At 50.7% G+C, this 20,189-nt stretch overlaps 1 protein-coding gene across 4 annotated transcripts in view; it reads left to right on the forward strand.

Annotated features, from left to right (window-relative positions):
* XG (Xg glycoprotein (Xg blood group)) overlaps positions 1-20,189 on the forward strand; it is a 43,843-nt gene that overhangs the window by 16,256 nt on the left and 7,398 nt on the right. The window contains exons 3-8 of one of the 4 annotated variants that reach the window (XM_075999583.1): positions 753-776; positions 5,211-5,276; positions 11,033-11,095; positions 13,737-13,805; positions 16,505-16,561; positions 19,293-19,337. In XM_075999583.1, coding sequence (XP_075855698.1) covers positions 753-776; positions 5,211-5,276; positions 11,033-11,095; positions 13,737-13,805; positions 16,505-16,561; positions 19,293-19,337 — 324 coding nt within the window. Of the gene's footprint in view, positions 1-752; positions 777-5,210; positions 5,277-11,032; positions 11,099-13,736; positions 13,806-16,504; positions 16,562-19,292; positions 19,338-20,189 lie in introns of all 4 variants that reach the window. The other 3 variants (XM_075999582.1, XM_075999585.1, XM_075999584.1) reach the window with 3 other exon arrangements.

A 20,189-nucleotide genomic window follows, 5' to 3' on the forward strand; every position in this document is an offset into this window, starting at 1 on the left:
CACTGCCAGTTGCTTCGGGGTTGGACCTGCCGTATCCAGAATTCCCTGGCATCTGGGGCATCTCTGCTCTTCCCCGGCGGCAGCCCTCTCTGCACAGCCGCTGGAAGGTCTCCATGCCAAAGTCCCCCACTGCCGTGCGGGGCGGGGTCTCGTTTCTTGGTGGCTCTGTGTCACCCAAGCTCGTGGTCCGGGGACACTCTGGAGGTTTTTGCTTCTTACGCACTTCAGTCTCTGTCTGTCCCCGTCTCACGCCTGGACCGCAGTGACTGAACGGGTTGCAAAGCCCCCTCACAGAGCACGACCTGGGACACTCTTGCTCTCATGGGGCCACCTCTGCTCAGGGGGGTCCTCTGCTTTCTCCTCCAATGTCACGCACAACCCGAAATCCTCCCACGTCTCAGTTGTCACCACTCCACGTGCAGATAGGACCTTTCGGGCTAACCAGGAAGCTGAGCACCGGGCTCTTTGGTGGCTGTACAGCCAGGTGTGGCCCCCAGCTGTCCGGAATGCTCTCTGCTGAGCTGTCCCTGCTGGGGCTGTCCACGTGGCCCCAGGGCACACTTGCTTGCCGTGGCTTTTAACGCTACTTTTTTTTTTCTTCTGGATACAAAATAGAATTTGTGCTCTTATCGATTCACTTTTATTACACTGCCATTCCCTTTTCATTTTTCGTTAGGGCCTAAATGGCCTTTCTTCGAGCTGCCCGTGAAATGTTGATGCGTATTGAATTTATTGTCTGTTTTTGTTCACAGAACCCACCAAGAAGCCAAACTCAGGTGAGTGACTCCTTGCTTGGCTGGGCACGGAGGAGGTAATGCCTTCAGACTGAGGTTTTTGGAGGGATGAGTGAGGATGTTTTACAGGGTCCTGGGGACGTTAGTAGACGTTTAAAGCAAATGGTGATCCGTTAAGGAAATGCAAATGGTGATCGTTAAGGAAATGCAAATTGCAAGCACAATGAGATGCCACTTCACACCCTCTGGGATGTTTCTAATCAAAATACAGAAAATGCTAAGTGTTGGAAAAGACACGAACAAATTGGAATGCTTGTACATTGATGGTGGAAATGCAAAAAGGGTGCATTTTGGCCCCCGTGGAAAACGGTTCAGCAGCTCCTGGAAAAGTTAAAGATGGAATCTTTAACTTGCTTTCTAGAGGTTGTGCTAGCTTGCAGTCCCACCAGCAATTCCTCAGTGCACACCTGAGGTCTATGGCGACCTTCACGTGAATAATTGTTCTCCTCCGTTACATCTGCCGTGGGTGGCCAGACAGCCACGAGGTTCTCTCCAAGAGTCAAGCTCGTGGATGAATTTCATCTTCCTTCTTGTGTGCTCCTTATGGGAATGGACGATTCCAGGGCTGGGAGCAGGGTGGGTCCAAGATATACCTGGAATATCTCGGTATGCTGGAAAATGATGGCATGCCCCAGAAACGCCTGTAATCCCAGCACTCCGGGAGGCCGAGGCAGGAGGATCGCTTGAGGTCAGGGGTTTGAGACCAGCCTGAGCAAGAGCGAGACCCTCCCGTCTCTACTAAAAATAGAAAGGAAAAAAAAAAATTGGACGGGCAACTAGAAATATAAAAAAATTAGCCGGGCATGGTGGCGCATGCCTGTAGTCCCAGCTACTCTGGGAGGAGGCTGAGGCAGGAGGATCGCTTGAGCCCAGGAGTTGAGGGCTGCAGGGAGCTATGATTTCACCCACCACTGCACTCCAACCTGGGAAACAGGGCCAGATTCTGCCTCCAAAATAAACAAATAAACAAATTGGTTACTAAATAGAGGTCAGGAAGGGCTAAAAACAAAAAAGAAAATAATAAGAAGGAAGTAGTAGCGATAGCATGCTATGACGTAGATGTAAAATTGATGTAACGAGTGTGTCAAAAGACAGAGGTTAGACGCACCGATTTAAAGTCAGTTCTACGCCATTTGCAAGGGGAAGCGTTGGAAGTGAAATGCCCCCAGAGAAGGTGCAAATAATCGGTCGGGAAAAAGATGCACGAGGCCAGTGCTCATGAAAAGAACGTGGCATCAGGGCAGCCGTGTCAGACAAAATAAGGTTTGAGGTACCAGCAGGGCGGGGGGAGGAAGAGTTTCTACTTAGCGATCGGACAGCCCGTCCTGGAAGGATGAGGCAACCTCCTCCTCCTCCCTCCTGCTCCTCAAGTTAGGTTGAAAGCGGAAATCGAAAAACCCCAAGTGTGAGGTTTTCAAAAGCCGTTCCCCAGAAATATCGGGGCTGGCAGGTGGAAATATTGTTAAGCATAAAGATATGGATAACTCAAGTAAAAAGCCGATTTGATAGAAATTTGCAATCCCTGAACCAACATAGAGAGAATGTGCATCACGTTTATGCACCCATGGTATGGTAACAAGACTGACCGCACAGATGGTCCACAGATACCATTTATTTATATAGACACGTTGGTTCTATGTATAAAATAAAGAAAAACATACGAATCAAAAACACATATGGCTGCACAGGATGTGGGAAATCATAATTCTTGTTTCATGTCTATCATCTTTGTCCAAGCATAGCCTTGCTGTATTTTAATTCATTTAATGATGCATTAAAGCACAAGAACTAGCACTTTGCAGTGACAAGTGTCTGTCTGCCTCTGACGGTTTCTCACCCCTCTGTGTCTCCATCAAAGGTGTGCACTATCCTGAATTCTGTGGGGGTTATTTCCTTCCCTCCTTCCTTCCCTCTTTCCCTCCCTCCTTCCTTCCCTCCCTCCTTCCTTCCCTCTTTCCCTCCCTCCTTCCTTCCCTCCCTCCTTCCTTCCCTCTTTCCCTCCCTCCTTCTTTCCCTCCCTCCTTCCTTCCCTCTTTCTCTCCCTCCTTCCTTCCCTCCCTCCTTCCTTCCCTCCCTCCTTCTTCCTTCCTTTCCTCCTTCCTTCCCTCCCTCCTTCTCTCCTTCCTTCTCTCCTTCCTTCCTTCCCTCCCTCCTTCTTCCTTCTCTCCTTCCTTCCTTCCCTCCCTCCTTCCTTCCCTCCTTCCCTCCCTCACTCCCTCCTTCTTTCCCTCCCTCTTTCCCTCCTTCTCTCCCTCCTTCCCTCCCTCCTTCCTTCCTTCCCTCCTTCTCTCCTTTCTTCCTTCCCTCCTTCCTTCCTTTTCTCCTTCCCTCCCTCCTTCCTTCATTTCTTCCCTCTTTCCCTCCTTCCCTCCCTCCTTCCTTCCCTCTTTCCCTTCTTCCCTTTCTCCTTCCTTCCTTCCCTCCCTCCTTCTTTCCCTCCTTCCTTCCTACCCTCCCTCTTTCCCTCCCTCCTCCCTTCCTTCCCTCCCTCTTTCCCTCCTTCCCTTTCTCCTTCCTTCCTTCCCTCCCTCCTTCTTTCCCTCATTCCTTCCCTCCCTCTTTCCCTCCTTCCCTCCTTCCTTCCCTCCCTCCTTCCCTCCTCCTTTCCTCCCCTCCTTCCTTCCCTCCCTCCTTCTCTCCTTCCTTCCTTCCCTCCTTCCTTCTTTCTTCTCTCCTTCCTTCCTTCCCTCCCTCCTTCCCTCCCTCACTCCCTCCTTCCTTCCCTCCTTCTCTCCCTCCTTCCCTCCCTCCTTCCTTCCTTCCCTCCTTCTTTCCTTCCTTCCTTCCCTCCCTCCTTCTCTCCTTTCTTCCTTCCCTCCTTCCTTCCTTTTCTCCTTCCCTTCCTCTTTCCCTCCCTCCTTCCTTCCCTCTTTCCCTCCCTCCTTCCTTCCCTCTTTCCCTCCCTCCTTCCTTCCCTCTTTCCCTCCTTCCCTTTCTCCTTCCTTCCTTCCCTCCCTCTTTCCCTCCCTCCTCCCTTCCTACCCTCCCTCTTTCCCTCCCTCCTCCCTTCCTTCCCTCCCTCTTTCCCTCCTTCCCTCTTTCCCTCCTTCCCTTTCTCCTTCCTTCCTTTCCTTCCTCCTTCTTTCCCTCCTTCCTTCCCTCCCTCTTTCCCTCCTTCCCTCCTTCCCTCCCTCCTTCCTTTCCTTCCTTCCTTCCCTACTTTCTTCCTTGCCTCCTTCCTTCCTTCCTTCTCTCACTCCCTACCCTCCTTTCCTTTTTTCTTTCTCTCTCTCTTAGACGTCTGTGCTTAAACAGTACATTCTTCAATTGTTAGCTGTTTTTTGACTCCCCGGCTGAGTAAGTGTATACTACTGAAGAACAGCAGCACAGTCTAATGACAAGGACAGTCTGGCATTTGTGCAGACGAATATGTGAGGGGTAGATTGAATAGGAAGACCAGACTCAGCCGTGGATAGACAAATGGGGACCCGACGTGGGGCAGGGCTGGCATCGGACATCAGTGGAGGAGAGAAATCGCACTGAAGAAGACTATATGTTGATTATGGGCACATCCTTGTGTAGCAAAGTATTTTTTTTTTTTTAATCATTTAGAGAGACACAGGTCTCTCTCTCTGGGAAAGAGTTTGGTGAGACATCAGTTACTATTTTGCAAAGAGAAAATCGTTGCAAATGCAATTTCTTCTTATGTGGGTGGACTATTTTCCTACTTCTCAAAAATTGAAAGCTAGGCAGGGTGCAATGGCTCACACCTGTAATCTCAGCAACTCTGGGATTCCGGGGAGGATCTCTTGAGCTCAGGAGTTAGAGACCAGCCTGAGCAAGAGCGAGACCCCCGTCTCTACGAAAAATAGAAAAATGACCCAGGCGTGGTGGTGCATGCCTGTAGTCCCAGCTACTGGGGAGGCTGAGGCAGGAGGATCGCAGTTGGAGGCTACAGTGAGCTACAATGACTCCACTGCCCTCTACCCAGGGTGACAGAGCGAGACTCTGCCTCAAAATAAATAAATAAAAATAAAAATGGAAAGCTGATCCGTATTAATTCAAGCTGGCAGTGCCTTAAAAGGTAGGAAGGAAAAGAACACTTTCAAACTGACTGTGGGATGCCCGGCACCATCCCAGGTACCAGGGCTGTTGCTGAGTTTATCCCGTACCAGTCCTTTATCGATTTCTTTTGGGATTACCTGTCACCCTCAGGGCAAGCAGCTACGCTAGCTTCTTGCCATGAAAAACCAGCTTCTGGGGACAAAAATGAAAGTTTTTTTTTTTTTTTGAGTTGTAGGTTTTGAGGTTCTAGGGCTAAAGTGATTTTTAGCCGGACGGTGGTCACCTGGAGCAGCAAATGGGAACAAAGAAAAAAAAAAACTAATGATCCCATTGACCTGTTTGTTTTGTGGGCTGCTCCTAAGGCAAAGAGAATTTTGTTTTCCTAACACGGTGCTGTCGTTTTCCCCGCAGATATCTACCCAAAGCCGAAACCCCCGCCGTACCACCCGCAGCCCGAGAATCCCAACCAGGGTGGAAGTAAGTAAGAAATGAGCATTCAGCCTCTGTCCAAATCCGGTTTGACAACTGACCTTTGCCTTTTGTTGGTTGCTTTTGAAATGCATATACCACAGGTCCCTTGCAGGAAACTCAGTTCCATTCCTAACCGTTGGCAGGGAGCAAACAAGTGGAATGCACACAAACAATTTCCTTTTCCCTTTTCTCTGACACCTGAAAACCACAAGAGTGTCCTCAGAGGATGATTTCCCTTATCGAGTCGGGCTGAGGGACAAGCGCTTTCTCTGACTTGTTTTCAGTGCTCCAAATCCCGTTGCTTTTCCCATTCACAGAGAGCTCTCTCCCGCTGTGCATTTTAGGTCATTTCGCCTTAATTTCTGCATTTTTTCCAAAATTGGGCAGACACCGCTTTCATTCATTTACCGTGTTTCCCTGAAAATAAGACCCACCCATAAAATAAGCCCCGGCAGGATGTCTAAGCATGTGCGCAATAGAAGCCCCACCCTGAAAATCAGCCCTGGTGATGGGCGTGGCTCTGAAAATCAGCCCTGGTGATGGGCGTGGCTATGAAAATCAGCCCTAGTGATGGGCGTGGCTGTGAAAAATCAGCCCTAGTGATGGGCGTGGCTATGAAAATCAGCCCTGGTGATGGGCGTGGCTATGGAAATCAGTCCTGGTGGTGGGCGTGGCTATGAAAATCAGCCCTGGTGATGGGCGTGGCCATGAAAATCAGCCCTAGTGATGGGCGTGGCTGCGCAGCGCATCTGCACAACCCGTGCGTGTCGTCGCGGAGCAGGAAAGAACACGAGCAGCCCTTCTCATCTGCCCCGTGACAGCTCTAGTGCTCCACAGGAGAGATCGGGGCCGGTGGCTCTAAAGGAAACAGAGTCGCGAGACATTCAGGATGGGATTCGGGGTCTGGAGAGTGAGGATGATGTTCCAGAAGAAAACGACTTCACTCTGTTTGATTCAATGTAGATCGTTGCACCATACTTAAAACACACACACACACACACACACACACACACACACACTCTGAAAATAAATAAGCCCTAGGGTGTCTTCTCGAGGGAAAATAAATATAAGACTCTGTGCTATTTTCGGGGAAACACGGTAGCACATTCACCATTTAGAGAAATAAAAAGCAATAACGTTCTCAGCAATTCAACAACCCTAAACACTTAAAATTTGGCTAGACAGAGCATGCATGAAGCTAGCTGAGTCACGAGGGCTTCTAGAAGCTTCTAGCAGAGGCTCGTTCTGGCTATAAACTCTGCACAGCCCAACAACATATTATTATGTCCCGCCCCACCTCCTCCAGACGGACACAAACTCATCTCCTCGACCAACGTGTCTTTAAAAATAGAGGCTAAGGCCAGTGGAGATGACACCCTAATTGAAGAGCAGCACCTGACAATGTCTGCATTCCTTAGGGGACAGGTAAACCGCCAGCTAATCTTTTTAATCAATACCGTATTTCCCCCAAAACAAGCCCTACCCACAAAATAAGCCCTAGCAGGATGTCTAAGCATGTGCGCAATAGAAGCCCCACCCCGAAAATCAGCCCCAGTGATGGGCTTATTAGCCCTAGGGTGTCTTCTTGAGGAAAAATAAACATAAGACCCTGTCTTGTTTTTGGGGAAACACGGTATTAACATCCCGACACCAAAAACAACCTTTTCTCCTAACACTTCCTCCCAGTCTTTTAGAAACAATCACTCCCGGGATTGTGGCTTTTTTGCAAAGCGTGCATGGATGGGTATTTGCACGAGGGAAGTGCTTCTTGCTCACAAATCCCCCGGACACGCCGGGTCAAGGAGGCGCTAGGAGCTGTCCTCCCAGACCCTCTGTTTTCCGAGCCGATCTGACCATGCCGGCCGTGTCATCCCGAGGGTCTGGGGTGAATCGGGCACCCCCAGGAGAAGCCGGGTGGAGGGAGGAGAGGTGCAACCTTGGGGAGCGACCGCCTGGGACTTGGGGTCTGGTTTCTGACCCACACCCCGAGACAGAGGGAAGTTGCTTCATGGCACTGCTGTTCACGCTGGGCTTAAACCCAGCCACGCGATGCCTTTAACACGAAGTGCTGAATTATTCGTTTATATGGAGCGAGAGACGCTGGAGTATTTGCAACGGCGGCAGAGGAGCAAACTCAACCTATGCACCTGGATAAGAGGAAAAATGAAGCGGCTTAGAAGTGAATGATTGGCACTGCACAGAAATTCCCCCTAAAGCAAGTGCTTGTCCTATGCTAGCCTGGGCTCCTGAATGTGGAGGTGGGGAAGGAAGAAAGAGGAGTCCCAGAGAGCAGTATGAAAAGTCCCTCCCACACGGGGCGTGCTGGAACATTCTCTTGGGCCACGAAGGCAATCGCTGGTGGGCAACCTGGGAGAAGTTCCTTCAGATGGAAAGTTCTGGGTCTTTCTTTGTCCTCTTTCTCTTTCTCCCTGTACCGTGTTTCCCCGAAAACAAGACAGGGTCTCATATTTATTTTTCCTCAAGAAGACACCCTAGCTAGGGCTTATTTTCAGGGGGTGTGTTATTTTCCCCCCAAAGCCTCAGCCTGCAGCACGCACAGGATGGCCGGGACCGGACAGGGGGAGCCGACCTTGTTGGTGGGGCTGCCCGCACCTTTCCGGCCACCTCTGGGACAGTCGCTGTCACGACGGGGCGGATAAGAAGGGCTGCTTGTCTTCTTTCCCGCTCCGCGACGACACGCACGGGTTGTGCAGATGCGCTGCGCAGCCACGCCCGTCACTGGGGCTGATTTTCGGGGTGGGGCTTCTATTGCGCGCATGCTTAGACATCCTGCTAGGGCTCGTTTTATGAGGAGGGCTTATTTTGGGGGAAACAGGGTAGTGACTTTATACAGACAGCTGTTGGATTTATAGGAAGCCACCATGCCCCCGGCGGGCAATTTAGGGCGGCTCCGGGCATCCTTAAAACCCGGCGGTCTCGTGCCTGCAGAATCAGACCCAGGGGAACCCGAGGGTCTCTTCCGTCTGTGCCTTCTTGGATCGCGCTTGTTTTTCCTTGGCTTCCCCGGTGCCGTGCAGCCCGGCCGTGGACTCGGTGTGCACCTGCCCGTCTGCGAGACCCCAGTGGGGTTCCCTAGTTCTCCAGCCTGACACCCACCGCGCATGGCCGGTGCTGAAGACTGGTCCCTGGTACCGCGTCCACGGAGCAAGTGAGCAAACTAAGCAGACGCCGGCAGGTGCAGCGCCCAAGTTTACTGAGGCATAGAACATTCTGGAGAAGGAACGGGTGAACCCCAGCGAGTGGAGGAGACCCTGAGTTCGGAGGCAGACTATAGAAAGTACGGCGGCATGATCTCCAAGTCAGCAGAGAGCGGACTGCTCCAACGAGGAACGGCGTCACCCCAGGGTCAGGCTCTGTTTGCTATGCTGATGCCCTAATAATATGTGAAGTGGGGAGGTGGAATATCCATGCTTTTTCTTGGGAAAAGGTGGAGAATTCCCACAACTGGGGACCTTCCCCGTTTTTTAACCTTGTAAGGAGATTTCCAGGGGTTGCCATGGTACTTGCGAACTGTCATGGTGCAGGTGGGTGTGATTTTGACTGTGTTAGTGAGGGCGGGTCACTTGAGTTTACTGTCACCTTGCGTGTACGCGTGCTCCAGAGACCATGTTTTGTGGCCTTGGTCATGTCTCCATGTCGTGGCCTTCCTGCCTCTTTCCGGTTGGTCCGTGCTTGGAGACGCCCTGTCGTAGACCAGACACCTGTCCAGTGCTTGGGAGCCCCCCCCCCCGGATATGTCATCCGTCCCTCCTTGGAAGCCCCCTCTGGTCAGCTTGTCCCTCCTACTGTGGACGGAACATCTCCTAGTGCCACCTGCCCCTCGGTGACACCCCAGACATGGCACCTGCTCCCCTTCCTCCTCGTCCCAGCCTAACAAGAGGAACCAATTGTGACAATTGACAGAAGCTATTGACAGAACCACTTGACAGAAGCTGCCGTGGGCTACACTGTGCCTCCCTCCAAATTCACATGCTACCGCCCTGACCACCCCCAGGACCTCAGACGGCGGCTGTGTTTGCAGATGGGTCTTTAGAGACGTGATTAAGGTAAACTGAGGTCACCAGGGTGGGCCCTGATCCAACAGGACTGGTGTCCTTATAAGCAGAGGAGACGACGACACAGACAGGCACAGAGGGACGACCCCGTGAGGACACAGGGAGGGGACGGCGTCTACACGCCCGGGAGAGAGGACCCAGGAGGAAGCAGCCCCGAGACACCTGGATCTGGGACTTCCAGCCTGCAGGACGTGAGAGATTCAATGTCATTTGTTCGAGCCGCCTGGTCCGTGGGACTTCATGACGACCACCTGAAACTCAGAAAGCCCGGGCAGTAATGCTAGACCCGGATTTCCAGTGCCCTGAAGAAGGACTTTAAGTCCTTGATTTTTTTTTTTTTTTTTTTTTTTTTGCCCTGGATTACAGGGACCTCGCTCATAACGTCAAGCAAATGAGCACCTGCCAGGCAGTGTGAGTGCTGGTACCAGGAGTATAAAGTTGGTGCGGAAAACACAGTTTCCAGCCTGAGACACAAACACGCTGGTGCAGGTTGGTGTGCAAAGAGCTTGCATCGATTTTTCTAATCTCCGCTGCTCACATAGGGTCAGAGGACATCCAAGCTGAGACAGGAGGGACGAGGCGATGCGTTGTCAGATGACAAGTGGCTTCTTCAAATATAGATGGAGCACATCAAGCACGCAAGTTTTTTTAAAAAAAAAAGTTCAAATGAGAGGATGTATCCAAGCAAGGTGGAAATAAAACACACTGCCAAAAGGTCAGAGGCTCTCATCCGATTATTGGTGACTCACTTCTGTAAACAGTGCTGGCGTTTGCAATGTCCCTAAACATCGGGGCGTCCACGGCAAAGCTTCCACACCCTGTTCGTTTCAGAGAGCCGTAGACGTCTCACCGTAAGGACCAGGTGGGGAGATTCCGGGCACAGAAGTGACAGTGGTTTCTAAAAGTTTTATGCTTCGAAGTGTTCATGTCAATGTTGGCTATGTAAACTAAAATAAAGTCTTAAGGCTTCCCTCCACCAGCTGACTGAGTGGACCCCCTCCTGGCCAAGGGGACGCCCTAAAACTGAGTTTCTGGCCAGGAGGAGGGAGGTCAGACCTGCCCCTTCACACCCCTCCCTTCTTGGGGACATCCTTGGTGACTCAGTGACAGGCTGAGGCCGTGCAAGTCACTCCTGCAGGTCCTCAGTTTACACAGCAAATACGTGTTCGGTGGCTTGTCTCTGATTAACACACTTCCTTATCTTAAAACATTCCCAGCCTTTACACAAAGCTTCATGTCTTCAACCAATTACAAGCTGAAGAGTCTTTAAACCCACCTGTAACCTGTAAGCCCCCGATTCGAGATGTCCCACCTTTTCGGGACAAACCAATGTCCGCCTCCCACGTATTGATTTATGAGTTTACCTGTCTCTCCCTGAACTGTGTGAAACCAAACTGTGACCCAGCCACGGCCAGTCCACCTGCTCAAGGCTTCCCCGGGCGTGGCTCCGTGCCGTGGTCCTCAAATTCGGCTCAGAATAAACCTCTTTACATTACTTTACAGAGTTTGGCTTCTTTTCTGTTGACAGCAGCATGATTTAAAGGCCGGACAAAAGCTATGGGACGTGAACGTAAATAAAACAGTTCCACCTTTTTTGTATTTTGATATTCTTATTTATAGATGGATCATACCCGAAAGATGTCACACTATTTTCCTGACACATTTACCTGTGTTGTTTTCCCACAGATATCTACCCCAGGCCGAGGCCGCCGCCTCACCCGCAGCCTGGCCATTCCGACAACGGCGGAGGTAGTGAGTATTTAAGACCCATTTCCAAAGTGTTTGGATGCAACTTATCATTTGGTGACTTAAAAATTCTAATCTCCATATGAGCCACTGGAAACCAAGCAAGTGGGAGCGGGTAGGAGGGATGGGTAAATTCACACCTAACGGGTACAGTGCACACTCTCTGGGGGATGGGCACGCTGATAACTTCGACTCAAACTGTGCAAAAGCAACTGATACAACCAAAATGTGTGCGTGTCCCCGTAATATTCTGAAACGAAGGAAAAAAGAAAGTTTAAACATGCGAGCCATTAAAACATTAGGCTTAACCATAATGGAATTGCCAACTTCGACTATTTTTAACCTACAAAAGCGGCAATTTCATGTGGCTTCAAGAAGTACCCGTTGATGCATCCTGTTATTAAAATACCGACTTTCCTATTTGTTTACAACCAATCCACGTGTTGCTTATAAGGCACTTACGTTCTCTGAAGATGATAAGGATAAAACGTGAAGGTGGGTATTGAAGAAAAGAAAAAAAAAATTCTAGTCTCCATGGTGAAAGACCCAGCTGCTTTTGGAAGGCACCGAGATTATGCGGTGTCCCGGTGAAGTCCAGATATTTTTCTGAGCACCTTGTGGAGGAGGGGAGGCATATGGGGTGGGTAGGTAGCTAAGGCATTGCTGGAGAGGATGAGTACATGGGGAACAGATTGACTTGTGCCGTTAACACGAGAGACAGGTGTCATGTTTTAAACGACTTGCGCCTGGTCTGGTTGCATTCTTGACCTTTTCGTACGATATATGGAGATAACAGGTAGAGACGGATGAAAGCCAGTGGTACCCTTTGACCTTTGGATCGTGTCGGTGCGGTTTAGGGTTAGGGTCAGGGTGCAGATAGAGGGGAATCCCCCTGCCAGGCTCTGTTAATCTCAAGGGTCCTGCAACCCCAAATATTCTTTCTACAAAGGAGTTATATTCTGGGGTGAAATTTCCTGACCTCCTTCCTTCTGCCCCATCTGGAACTTCCCTGGAAGTTTCACTCGTTCAAACTCCGTGGCCAGAGAGAGAGAGAGACCGGGTTAGCCGTCAAGAAAAAACGAGATCTGAAACGGGAGACAGGAACGTAGATCCTTGGAATCTGAGGATCAGATCGAAGCCCATAGTCCCCTGCACCCCAGGAAATCAGTCTCGCCTTCTTGGAAACAGGTCTCCGTGAATTGGACGGGGAATACCTATCTGTGATGGACACTTCTTTTTTTTTTTTTTTTTTTTTTTTTTTTTGAGACAGAGTCTCACTTTGTTGCCCAGGCTAGAGTGAGTGCCGTGGCGTCACCCTGGCTCACAGCAACCTCAATCTCCTGGGCTCAGCGATCCTACTGCCTCAGCCTCCCGAGTAGCTGGGATTACAGGCATGCGCCACCATGCCCGGCTAATTTTTTGTATGTATATTTTTAGTTGGTCAATTAATTTCTTTCTATTTTTGGTAGAGACGGGGTCTCGCTCAGGCTGGTTTCGAACTCCTGACCTTGAGCGATCCGCCCGCCTCGGCCTCCCAAAGTGCTAGGATTACAGGGTGAGCCACCGCGCCCGGCCTTGTGATGGACACTTCTTAAGAGGCAAGGTCCACTCCGGAGGTGTTCGGATGCCACGTGTTGTGGGTGACGACTTAAAATTCTAATTTCCGAGGCGAAGGACCAACTGCTTGTGGACAGAGATTATTTTGCTGGGGAGTCAGAACGGGACCTGGGTATTCCGTGAAGTCCCTGCCTTTTGCCTTTCACACATTTGGTAACCCCTTGGCGTTAGGGTGAGAGAGCTCCACCTGCATTTCCTAGGGACGTCCAAAGACGAAGTGACTCTTGCGTGGTGGACCCAACAGGAAAGACAGGAGTCCAGGACTTGGTTGTGGATTTCAGGAACCACTAGAAAGAGGTCTTCTTAGATGTCGTTCTGGTTCCACGTAGCTGGGCCCGAAACACACACCCCTGGAAGGCAGGGGGGGACAGGTGAACGCGGCCGTGGGAAGTTTAAAAACCAGGGCACCGAGAGATGATTTAGGAAGGGCAGGTTGGGAGCAAGCAATTGGTGGATTGTTGAGAAAGCCCTGGCAGGGTGGATTCTGAGGATGTCTGGACACCCCTTTTCCCCAGGGGGGGGCATCGTTGGCGCTTGGGGAGGAAACAGGGTGGAGTTCCATGTCAGGAGGCGCTGAGCAGGGAGCCATGCTTGGACAGGTGCAGTATCAGTCAGGGACCGTGCGCTCCAAGGCCCTGAGAGGGAGGCGCCTGGGGTAGCCGGGGAAAGAGTAAGGGGCGGTGCATTGGGACTTCAAGGGGGAGCTGGCCAGGTGGCGCAAGGATACCAGGTCGTAAGCGTCATCCCAGATCAAGGTCAGCCCCCCCACCCCCCGCAAGGGCTTTGAGCAGGAGATAATGCCAGGAGTCGTGCAGACGCCGCAACGTGAGACCCCTCCGCGGGTGGTCTGAGCGCCCTGCGCGCGCCGGGGACTCGATTTCTGGTGCCCACGGGCGCCCCAGGAAGAAGCCCGCTGGTCTTAGCATCCTCCTGTCCACAAAGTGCCCGGGTAGCCCCGGCGCGGACACGGGCTGGAAGGGCCCCGCGGGGAGGTTGAGTCACGAGTGCCGCGTGCTCTGCCCCACAGGTTACTTCAACGACGTGGACCGCGACGACGGACGCTACCCGCCCAGGCCGAAGCCCAGGCCGCCGGCAGGTAGGGCCCAGCCGCTTGGGGTGGTGGTGGGGGGGACCCCCAGATTGGCCCGGAGACGGTGGGCGGACAGGCCTGAGGTCTCGGGGGAGGGACGCCCGGCCTCGGCGGACGCAGATGAGGACACAGAGGGTCCCCCTGCGCTGTGTGTGGGGCTCGGGGTGTAAGCACCTGTCCACCCCTCGAGATTTACGCAGTGCATGGAAACGGGAAAGAGAGCAGGTGGAGCTTGGAATTCCATGGGGAAACTGTGCATTTCTGTACAGACTTGAGTATGGGTGGGTGTGCGTGTGCATTGACATGCGTACAGACGTGCGTTTGTGCATGCGTGCTGAGAAACCTCTGTGTGTGTGTGGGTGGGTGCGTAGAACACATGAACTGCTGTGTGAGTTGTATTTAACTCACGCTAGTTTTGAACCCGGCGCCTCGTGAAGCGTATGTAACTCACACGTCTCCTCATCTTGGGAGAAACGTGAACTATTTTCCAAGTTGAGCGTCACTCACGCACAGAAAACAACGGTAAAACGTAACGAATTTTCATGATGTTAGAAAGGATTGTTTTGTTTTTGAAGTTTTTATTCTGTTTTTGTAATAAAACATCATTGCCCCCAGGAAAAACATTTTTTTTTCTAGTGTGACTGTCAATGTGTTAAAATTTATATATAGCTTTCTATTTTTGTGTGAGTATGTAGACTTTGTAATTAATGTGTATACATGCATTTATATATGATGTGTAGATGTTTTTGTGTGCATATATATTTATACACCTATGTATGTACCTTTACATATGTATACATACAACTTTACGTGTGTATATATATGCATTTATATATATCTTTATATATGTATGTTCCTGCCTTTATATATACATATATATACCTTTATATATGTGTATATATTTTATGTAATATGTGTATATACATACTTTTATACTTATACCTTTATGTATTGTCTATATATGTTTATGTTTATATGAATGTTTTTATATATACATATAAATATGCTTATGCATATTTATGCATGTATATAAATATATATACACTCTTATATATATATATACTTAGGTATACATCTTTATATGTATACATTTCTTTATGTATGTACCTATCTACCTTTATATATGTACACATCTTTAAATGTGTATGTATATATTTATATATGTATATACTTTTGTATGTGTGTATGTTTATATATGTATATATACCTTTATATCTCCATATGTACATATCTTTTTATATGTATATGAATGGCTTTGTATATGTGTATACACACCTTTATATATGTATATATTTTCATGTGTGTATATGCATGCCTTATATACACATATGTTTATATCTGTATATATGTATGCGCATATATATTTAAATATGTTTATATGCCATTATATATACATGTATATTATACCTTTATATATGTATGTGTATTTCTTTGTGTATATGTATATATATGTCCCTTTCTATTTAAATGTATGTATACCTTTAGATATATGTGTATACGTGTACAACTTTATATCTCTGTATACGCAGACAGACATATATAACAAACTTTTAACATGAAGTTTTCTCTCCAATTGGAAGGCGAATGCCTACAAGGAGTCCTTCATACACAAATGAAAATACAGGAACTACGAGACAAATGCACGCAGCGTTGGGCTGGGCCGTGTAACGCTGTCTGCCTTATTTTCGAGCGTGCGAGGTTCGGGCGTACTAGGTTCTGCAGTTTCATTGCCCACGAGGTGCCGGGCTTGCCCAAAACCCCACAAAGTGGCTGGTCCGGACAAGCAGATCACGTCCGGTCATCTTTTCCGAAGTGTTTGCTTGCAAAGAATAAATAGCTTTGGGTTAGAGCTTATCACAATAATGACCATTAAAAAAAAAAATGACTGGCTCTGAATAAGGAGAAAGTGAGAACACGGATGACTGGGAGCGTGAGCTGGGGCATCCTTTTGATCTGGGAAACTCTGCACTGGGGCGGCCGGTCCCAGTTAAGCTGGCCTGCGGGAGCGAGTTCATGTGGAGCTACTGGGGTAAATGTTTGTTCCAGGAAGGGGAAGTTACCGTGTTTCCCCGAAAATAAGACAGGGTCTTCTATTTATTTTCCCTCGAGAAGACACCCCAGGCTTATTTTCAGGGGATGTGTTATTTCTTTTTTAAGTACGGTACAACCATCTACATTGATTCAAACAGAGTGAAGTCCTCTTCTTCTGGAACATCATCCTCACTCTCCAGACCCCAAATCCCATCGTGAATGTCTCGCGACTCTGTTTCCTTTAGAGCCACCGGCCCCGATCTCTCCTGTAGAGCACTAGAGCTCTCACGGGGCGGATGAGAAGGGCTGCTCGTGTTCTTTCCTGCTCCGAAACGACATGCACGGGTTGTGCAGACGCGCTGTGCAGCCATGCCCGTCACTAGGGCTGATTTTCGGGGTGGGGCTTCTATGGCGCACATGCTTAGACATCCTGCCGGGGCTTATTGTATGGGGAGGTCTTATTCTCCAGGAAACACGGTATTTTGATAGCCACAGCTCAGTCCTGGCGGGCAGTTTTCCCCACAGGGAGATGAGATGGGGCCACTTTGACCGACCCTGGGGGCTGCTCTTTGGGGCTCTCCGGGGGGTGGTGGGTGACTTGCTGTCACCCCCAGTGAGCCGGACAGACTGACGCCTGCTGGACGCCCCTCACCTGCACCTTCTCTGTCCAACAGGAGGCGGCGGCGGCGGTGGTGGATACCCCAACTATGACAGCTCCGGCAACTCATACGGTACATCCAAATTCGGGCACCCGGTTTGTGGGAGGGTCCGGGGTGGCATTTCCAGGGACCCTACTTGTCCATCTCGTGTCTTGTACCTGGGGTGTCTGGTGTGCGGTCTCTCTGCTGGTGTCTGGTCTTCTGAGAACTGCTCTCCTGTGCCTGTCCCCAGGAGGGAGGTACACACACACACACACACACACACACACGCACACCTTTGCTTAGGTAGAAACAAGCAGCACAGAACCCCAGGACTAACTAGATGGAGACCGTGCAAGAAATCTGAAATTCTCTGGGAGTGCAACTCACTACCTTCGCTCAGAAAAACAGCGTATAGTGGCTGTTACGCCCAGAATTAAAGCACAGGAACCACAAGCAGGTTCTTCTCTTGGTTGAGATCTTCTGCAAGAGACAAGAGGACCTAAAAACCCTCCGATATCTTCCCGTCCTGAAATTTCCTTTCGTCAGGAGCAAACTGGGGGGGAGGGGGGGGACGGAGAGCAACAGCTGCCAAACACGCTGCGGATCAATCTTAAACCGGTATCTTAGTCTTCACGTTTCCCTTTGGTTGAGAGCTTTGCCCGCCTCCTGCAAATTCAGTAGCTGTGTTTTTGGTTCAAACTAACATTTGTCCAGAACGTTTGCGACGCAGGAAGTCCCTTTTGCCGGCCGCAGTCTCGTTAGTTTTGGTCTCCTCTAGAAGCAGGCGTTGTCAGCAGCTCCGTTTTGCAAAACGAAGGCAAAACGAGGCGCTCGAATGTGCGCTTGGAGGGTGGGTGTCTGTGGCCCCCTGGGTGGCCCCTTCCCTGTAACTGCCTCCCTGCAGGACCGACAAGCGTCAGGGTGGCAGGTAACCCTTACCTGGGGTCAGGACCTGTCCACGGAGCCTGTTACTGTGAGATGTGTCCACGCCCCCGCAGCCTGGCCATGAGGGAAGTGTGACCCCACTCAGGATTCTGTGAAAACCCTCCCCCGGTGAGGAGGCTCCTGAGAGCGTGTTCTTTTGCTCCTTGCGGTATTCATGAGCTAGAAGGAAATGACTCACTCGGAGGTTTTCTCAGAAGCCCAGATACTCTCCTATTGTCCCAGGAAATGAGGTTCGCCCTGCTTTTCCCGAAGCAGAAGCCTGGAAGAAGGTCAGGCTTCCCCCCACCCCCCAAGGGGTGGCTCAAAGCTCACCTGGCAGATGCTGTGTGCCTCCTGGGGGCAAAATGGCTGCAAAACCTCACTGCTCACGGGCAGGTCCGGGGACAAGTGCAAACCGCAGCTGGGCAGAGCTCATCCGGTTCTCGGGGGCCGCAGTCCAGATTTGAGGGGCCACAGGGCTCGCTTTGAAGTCTGGTTTTTGAAAAGACCATTCTGCTCTTTTGTGTGCCGGGGCCCCAGCCCCCTGCCCTGAGCAGGGGGAGGCTGAGTCAGCCTCTGCACGAGCCCCGAGGTGCCAGCCGGCTGCAACCTGGCGTGGCGCCGTGAGTCACCCGGCGCCTCCCTGAAGGTGGCAGAGCGTGTTTGGCGTGTTCCTGCTGCATGCAGAGTATCCGGGGCACGGGGCTGAGCTCACGTGGCAGAGGAGGGTGGGCCCTGAGTCTGTCCTCCCTCCTGGAAGGAGCTTCTCCTCCCTCCTGGCTGTGTAGACGCCATCTCCTCCCTGTCTCCTCACGGGGTCGTCCCTCTGTGGCTGTCTGTGTCCTCGTCTCCTCTGCTTATTTTATTTACTTATTTTTTTTTTTTGAGATGGGGTCTCGCTCTGTTGCCCAGGCCAGAGTGCAGTGGCATCGTCATAGCTCACAGCAACCTCAAACTCCTGGGCTCAAGCGATCCTCCTGCCTCAGCCTCCCGAGTAGCTGGGACTCCAGGCACGCACCACCATGCCCGGCTCATTTTTCTATTTTTAGTAGAGACAGGGTCTGGCTCTTGCTCAGGCTGGTCTCAAACTCCTGACCTCAAGTGATCCTCCTGCCTTGGCCTCCCAGAGTGCTAGGATTATAGGCGTGAGCCACTGTGCCTGGCCTCTAATCTCCTCTTCTTATAAAGACACCGGTCCTGTTGGATCAGGACCCACCCTAGTGACCTCAGTTTACCTTAGTCACCTCTTTAAAGACCCATCTCCAGATATCATCACAGTCTGAGGGCCTGGGGGTCAGGGCTCCGGTATATGAATTGGGGCAGACGTAATTCAGCCCGTGACACCAACCCTCCACTTCACAAGAGTCATCTCAGCATGAAAATATGCCTCCATATTTAAATAATACCCACACCAATGATCCCACTTCAGAATCAGCACCGAACGTTTTGCTTTTTCAATCACGAAATCTGTCTTTAAAAATTGCCCCTGAGACACGAGAAGGAAGCACAGAGATGTCTCATTCGAGTTTTTGTAGGCTGTGGCCGCCACTCACGCCGCGTGTCTCCGTGGGATTCTAGTTTCATGCTTGCTCCGTCTGGGTGGGGTTTTCTTTTCGACTTCAGAGGAGAGGCTTTTGCAGGCCCGAGCCGGGCGCCCAGCCCCTCAAAGATGTGCTCCCAGAGCACCTTCGCCTAAGGGGAAGCGGACAGTCTCTGCGGGGCCACAGGACACTGGCGCTCCTTCCCCGCGTGGGGACGCCCTGTTGGAATCTCTGCAGCCTGTGTGTGTGTGGCGGGGTCCTGCTTCGGGGGTGCCGACCTGCTGTCCACTTCTGTGAGGTTATAGAGACGTCCCGAGCGATGTCTGGTGTCTCATGGCCTCTTTTCCGCCCTGCAGGAAGAGGTGGCTATAGACCCAACTCTCCCTACAGCCACACCTATGGTAAAGGACTCAGCCTGGCACGCTGTGTGGGCGCGGGCGGGAGGCTGCTGCTGCTGTCCGTGCGTGGGGACTGGGCGGGCACCCAGCTCCCCACTGTGTGTGTGTTCAGCCGCCATCACTGCTGAGGGGGCGACTTGCATGCCGCAGGGCCTTAATTTCGTGAAAGGAACTGTGCCCATGTACGGGTGTCACTGTGTGTGTGCATGCGTGTGTGCATATGTGCCTGCACCCGGGTGTGTCTCTGTGTTGTGAGTATATGCATGTATGCATGTGTGCACATGTGCATGTGGATTTTGCATAATTGTGTACATGTGTGGAGTGTTAGCGTGCATGTTTATGCATGTGTGCGCATGTATGTGCACACGTGTAGATTATTCACGTGTGCACATTTGTGCTGGTGTTGCATGTGTGTGCATATTTCCTGTGTGTGCATTTGCATGCATACATGTGGGCATGTGCAGGCACACATGCATGTGGGGATTTCCATGTGCATGCATATGTGCACGTACACTGTATACACACATGTGAGCAACTGTGCACATAAAAACATGGATGCATTTGTCTGTGTGCATGCATGTGTACACATTGTATATGTGTGCATGCAACACATGTACATATGTGAAGGATCATGTGTGCATGCACGCATACATGTGAATGTGCATGCATGCTCATGTTAGCTTGTGTTGTGTGTATATTGCCTATATGTGTCCACACACATGTATGTGCGCCTGTGTTGCACACATGTATGCACGTGTATGTGTGTTGCATGTTGCATTTGCATTCACATGTTGTGTGTGAGAGAGTGTGCATGTGGGTTTATGCATGCAAGTGTTCTTCTTCATGTGCCTGTCT

Source organism: Microcebus murinus, chromosome X (genome assembly GCF_040939455.1).
Source record: "Microcebus murinus isolate Inina chromosome X, M.murinus_Inina_mat1.0, whole genome shotgun sequence".
In the NCBI taxonomy this organism is placed as follows: Eukaryota; Metazoa; Chordata; class Mammalia; order Primates; family Cheirogaleidae; genus Microcebus; species Microcebus murinus.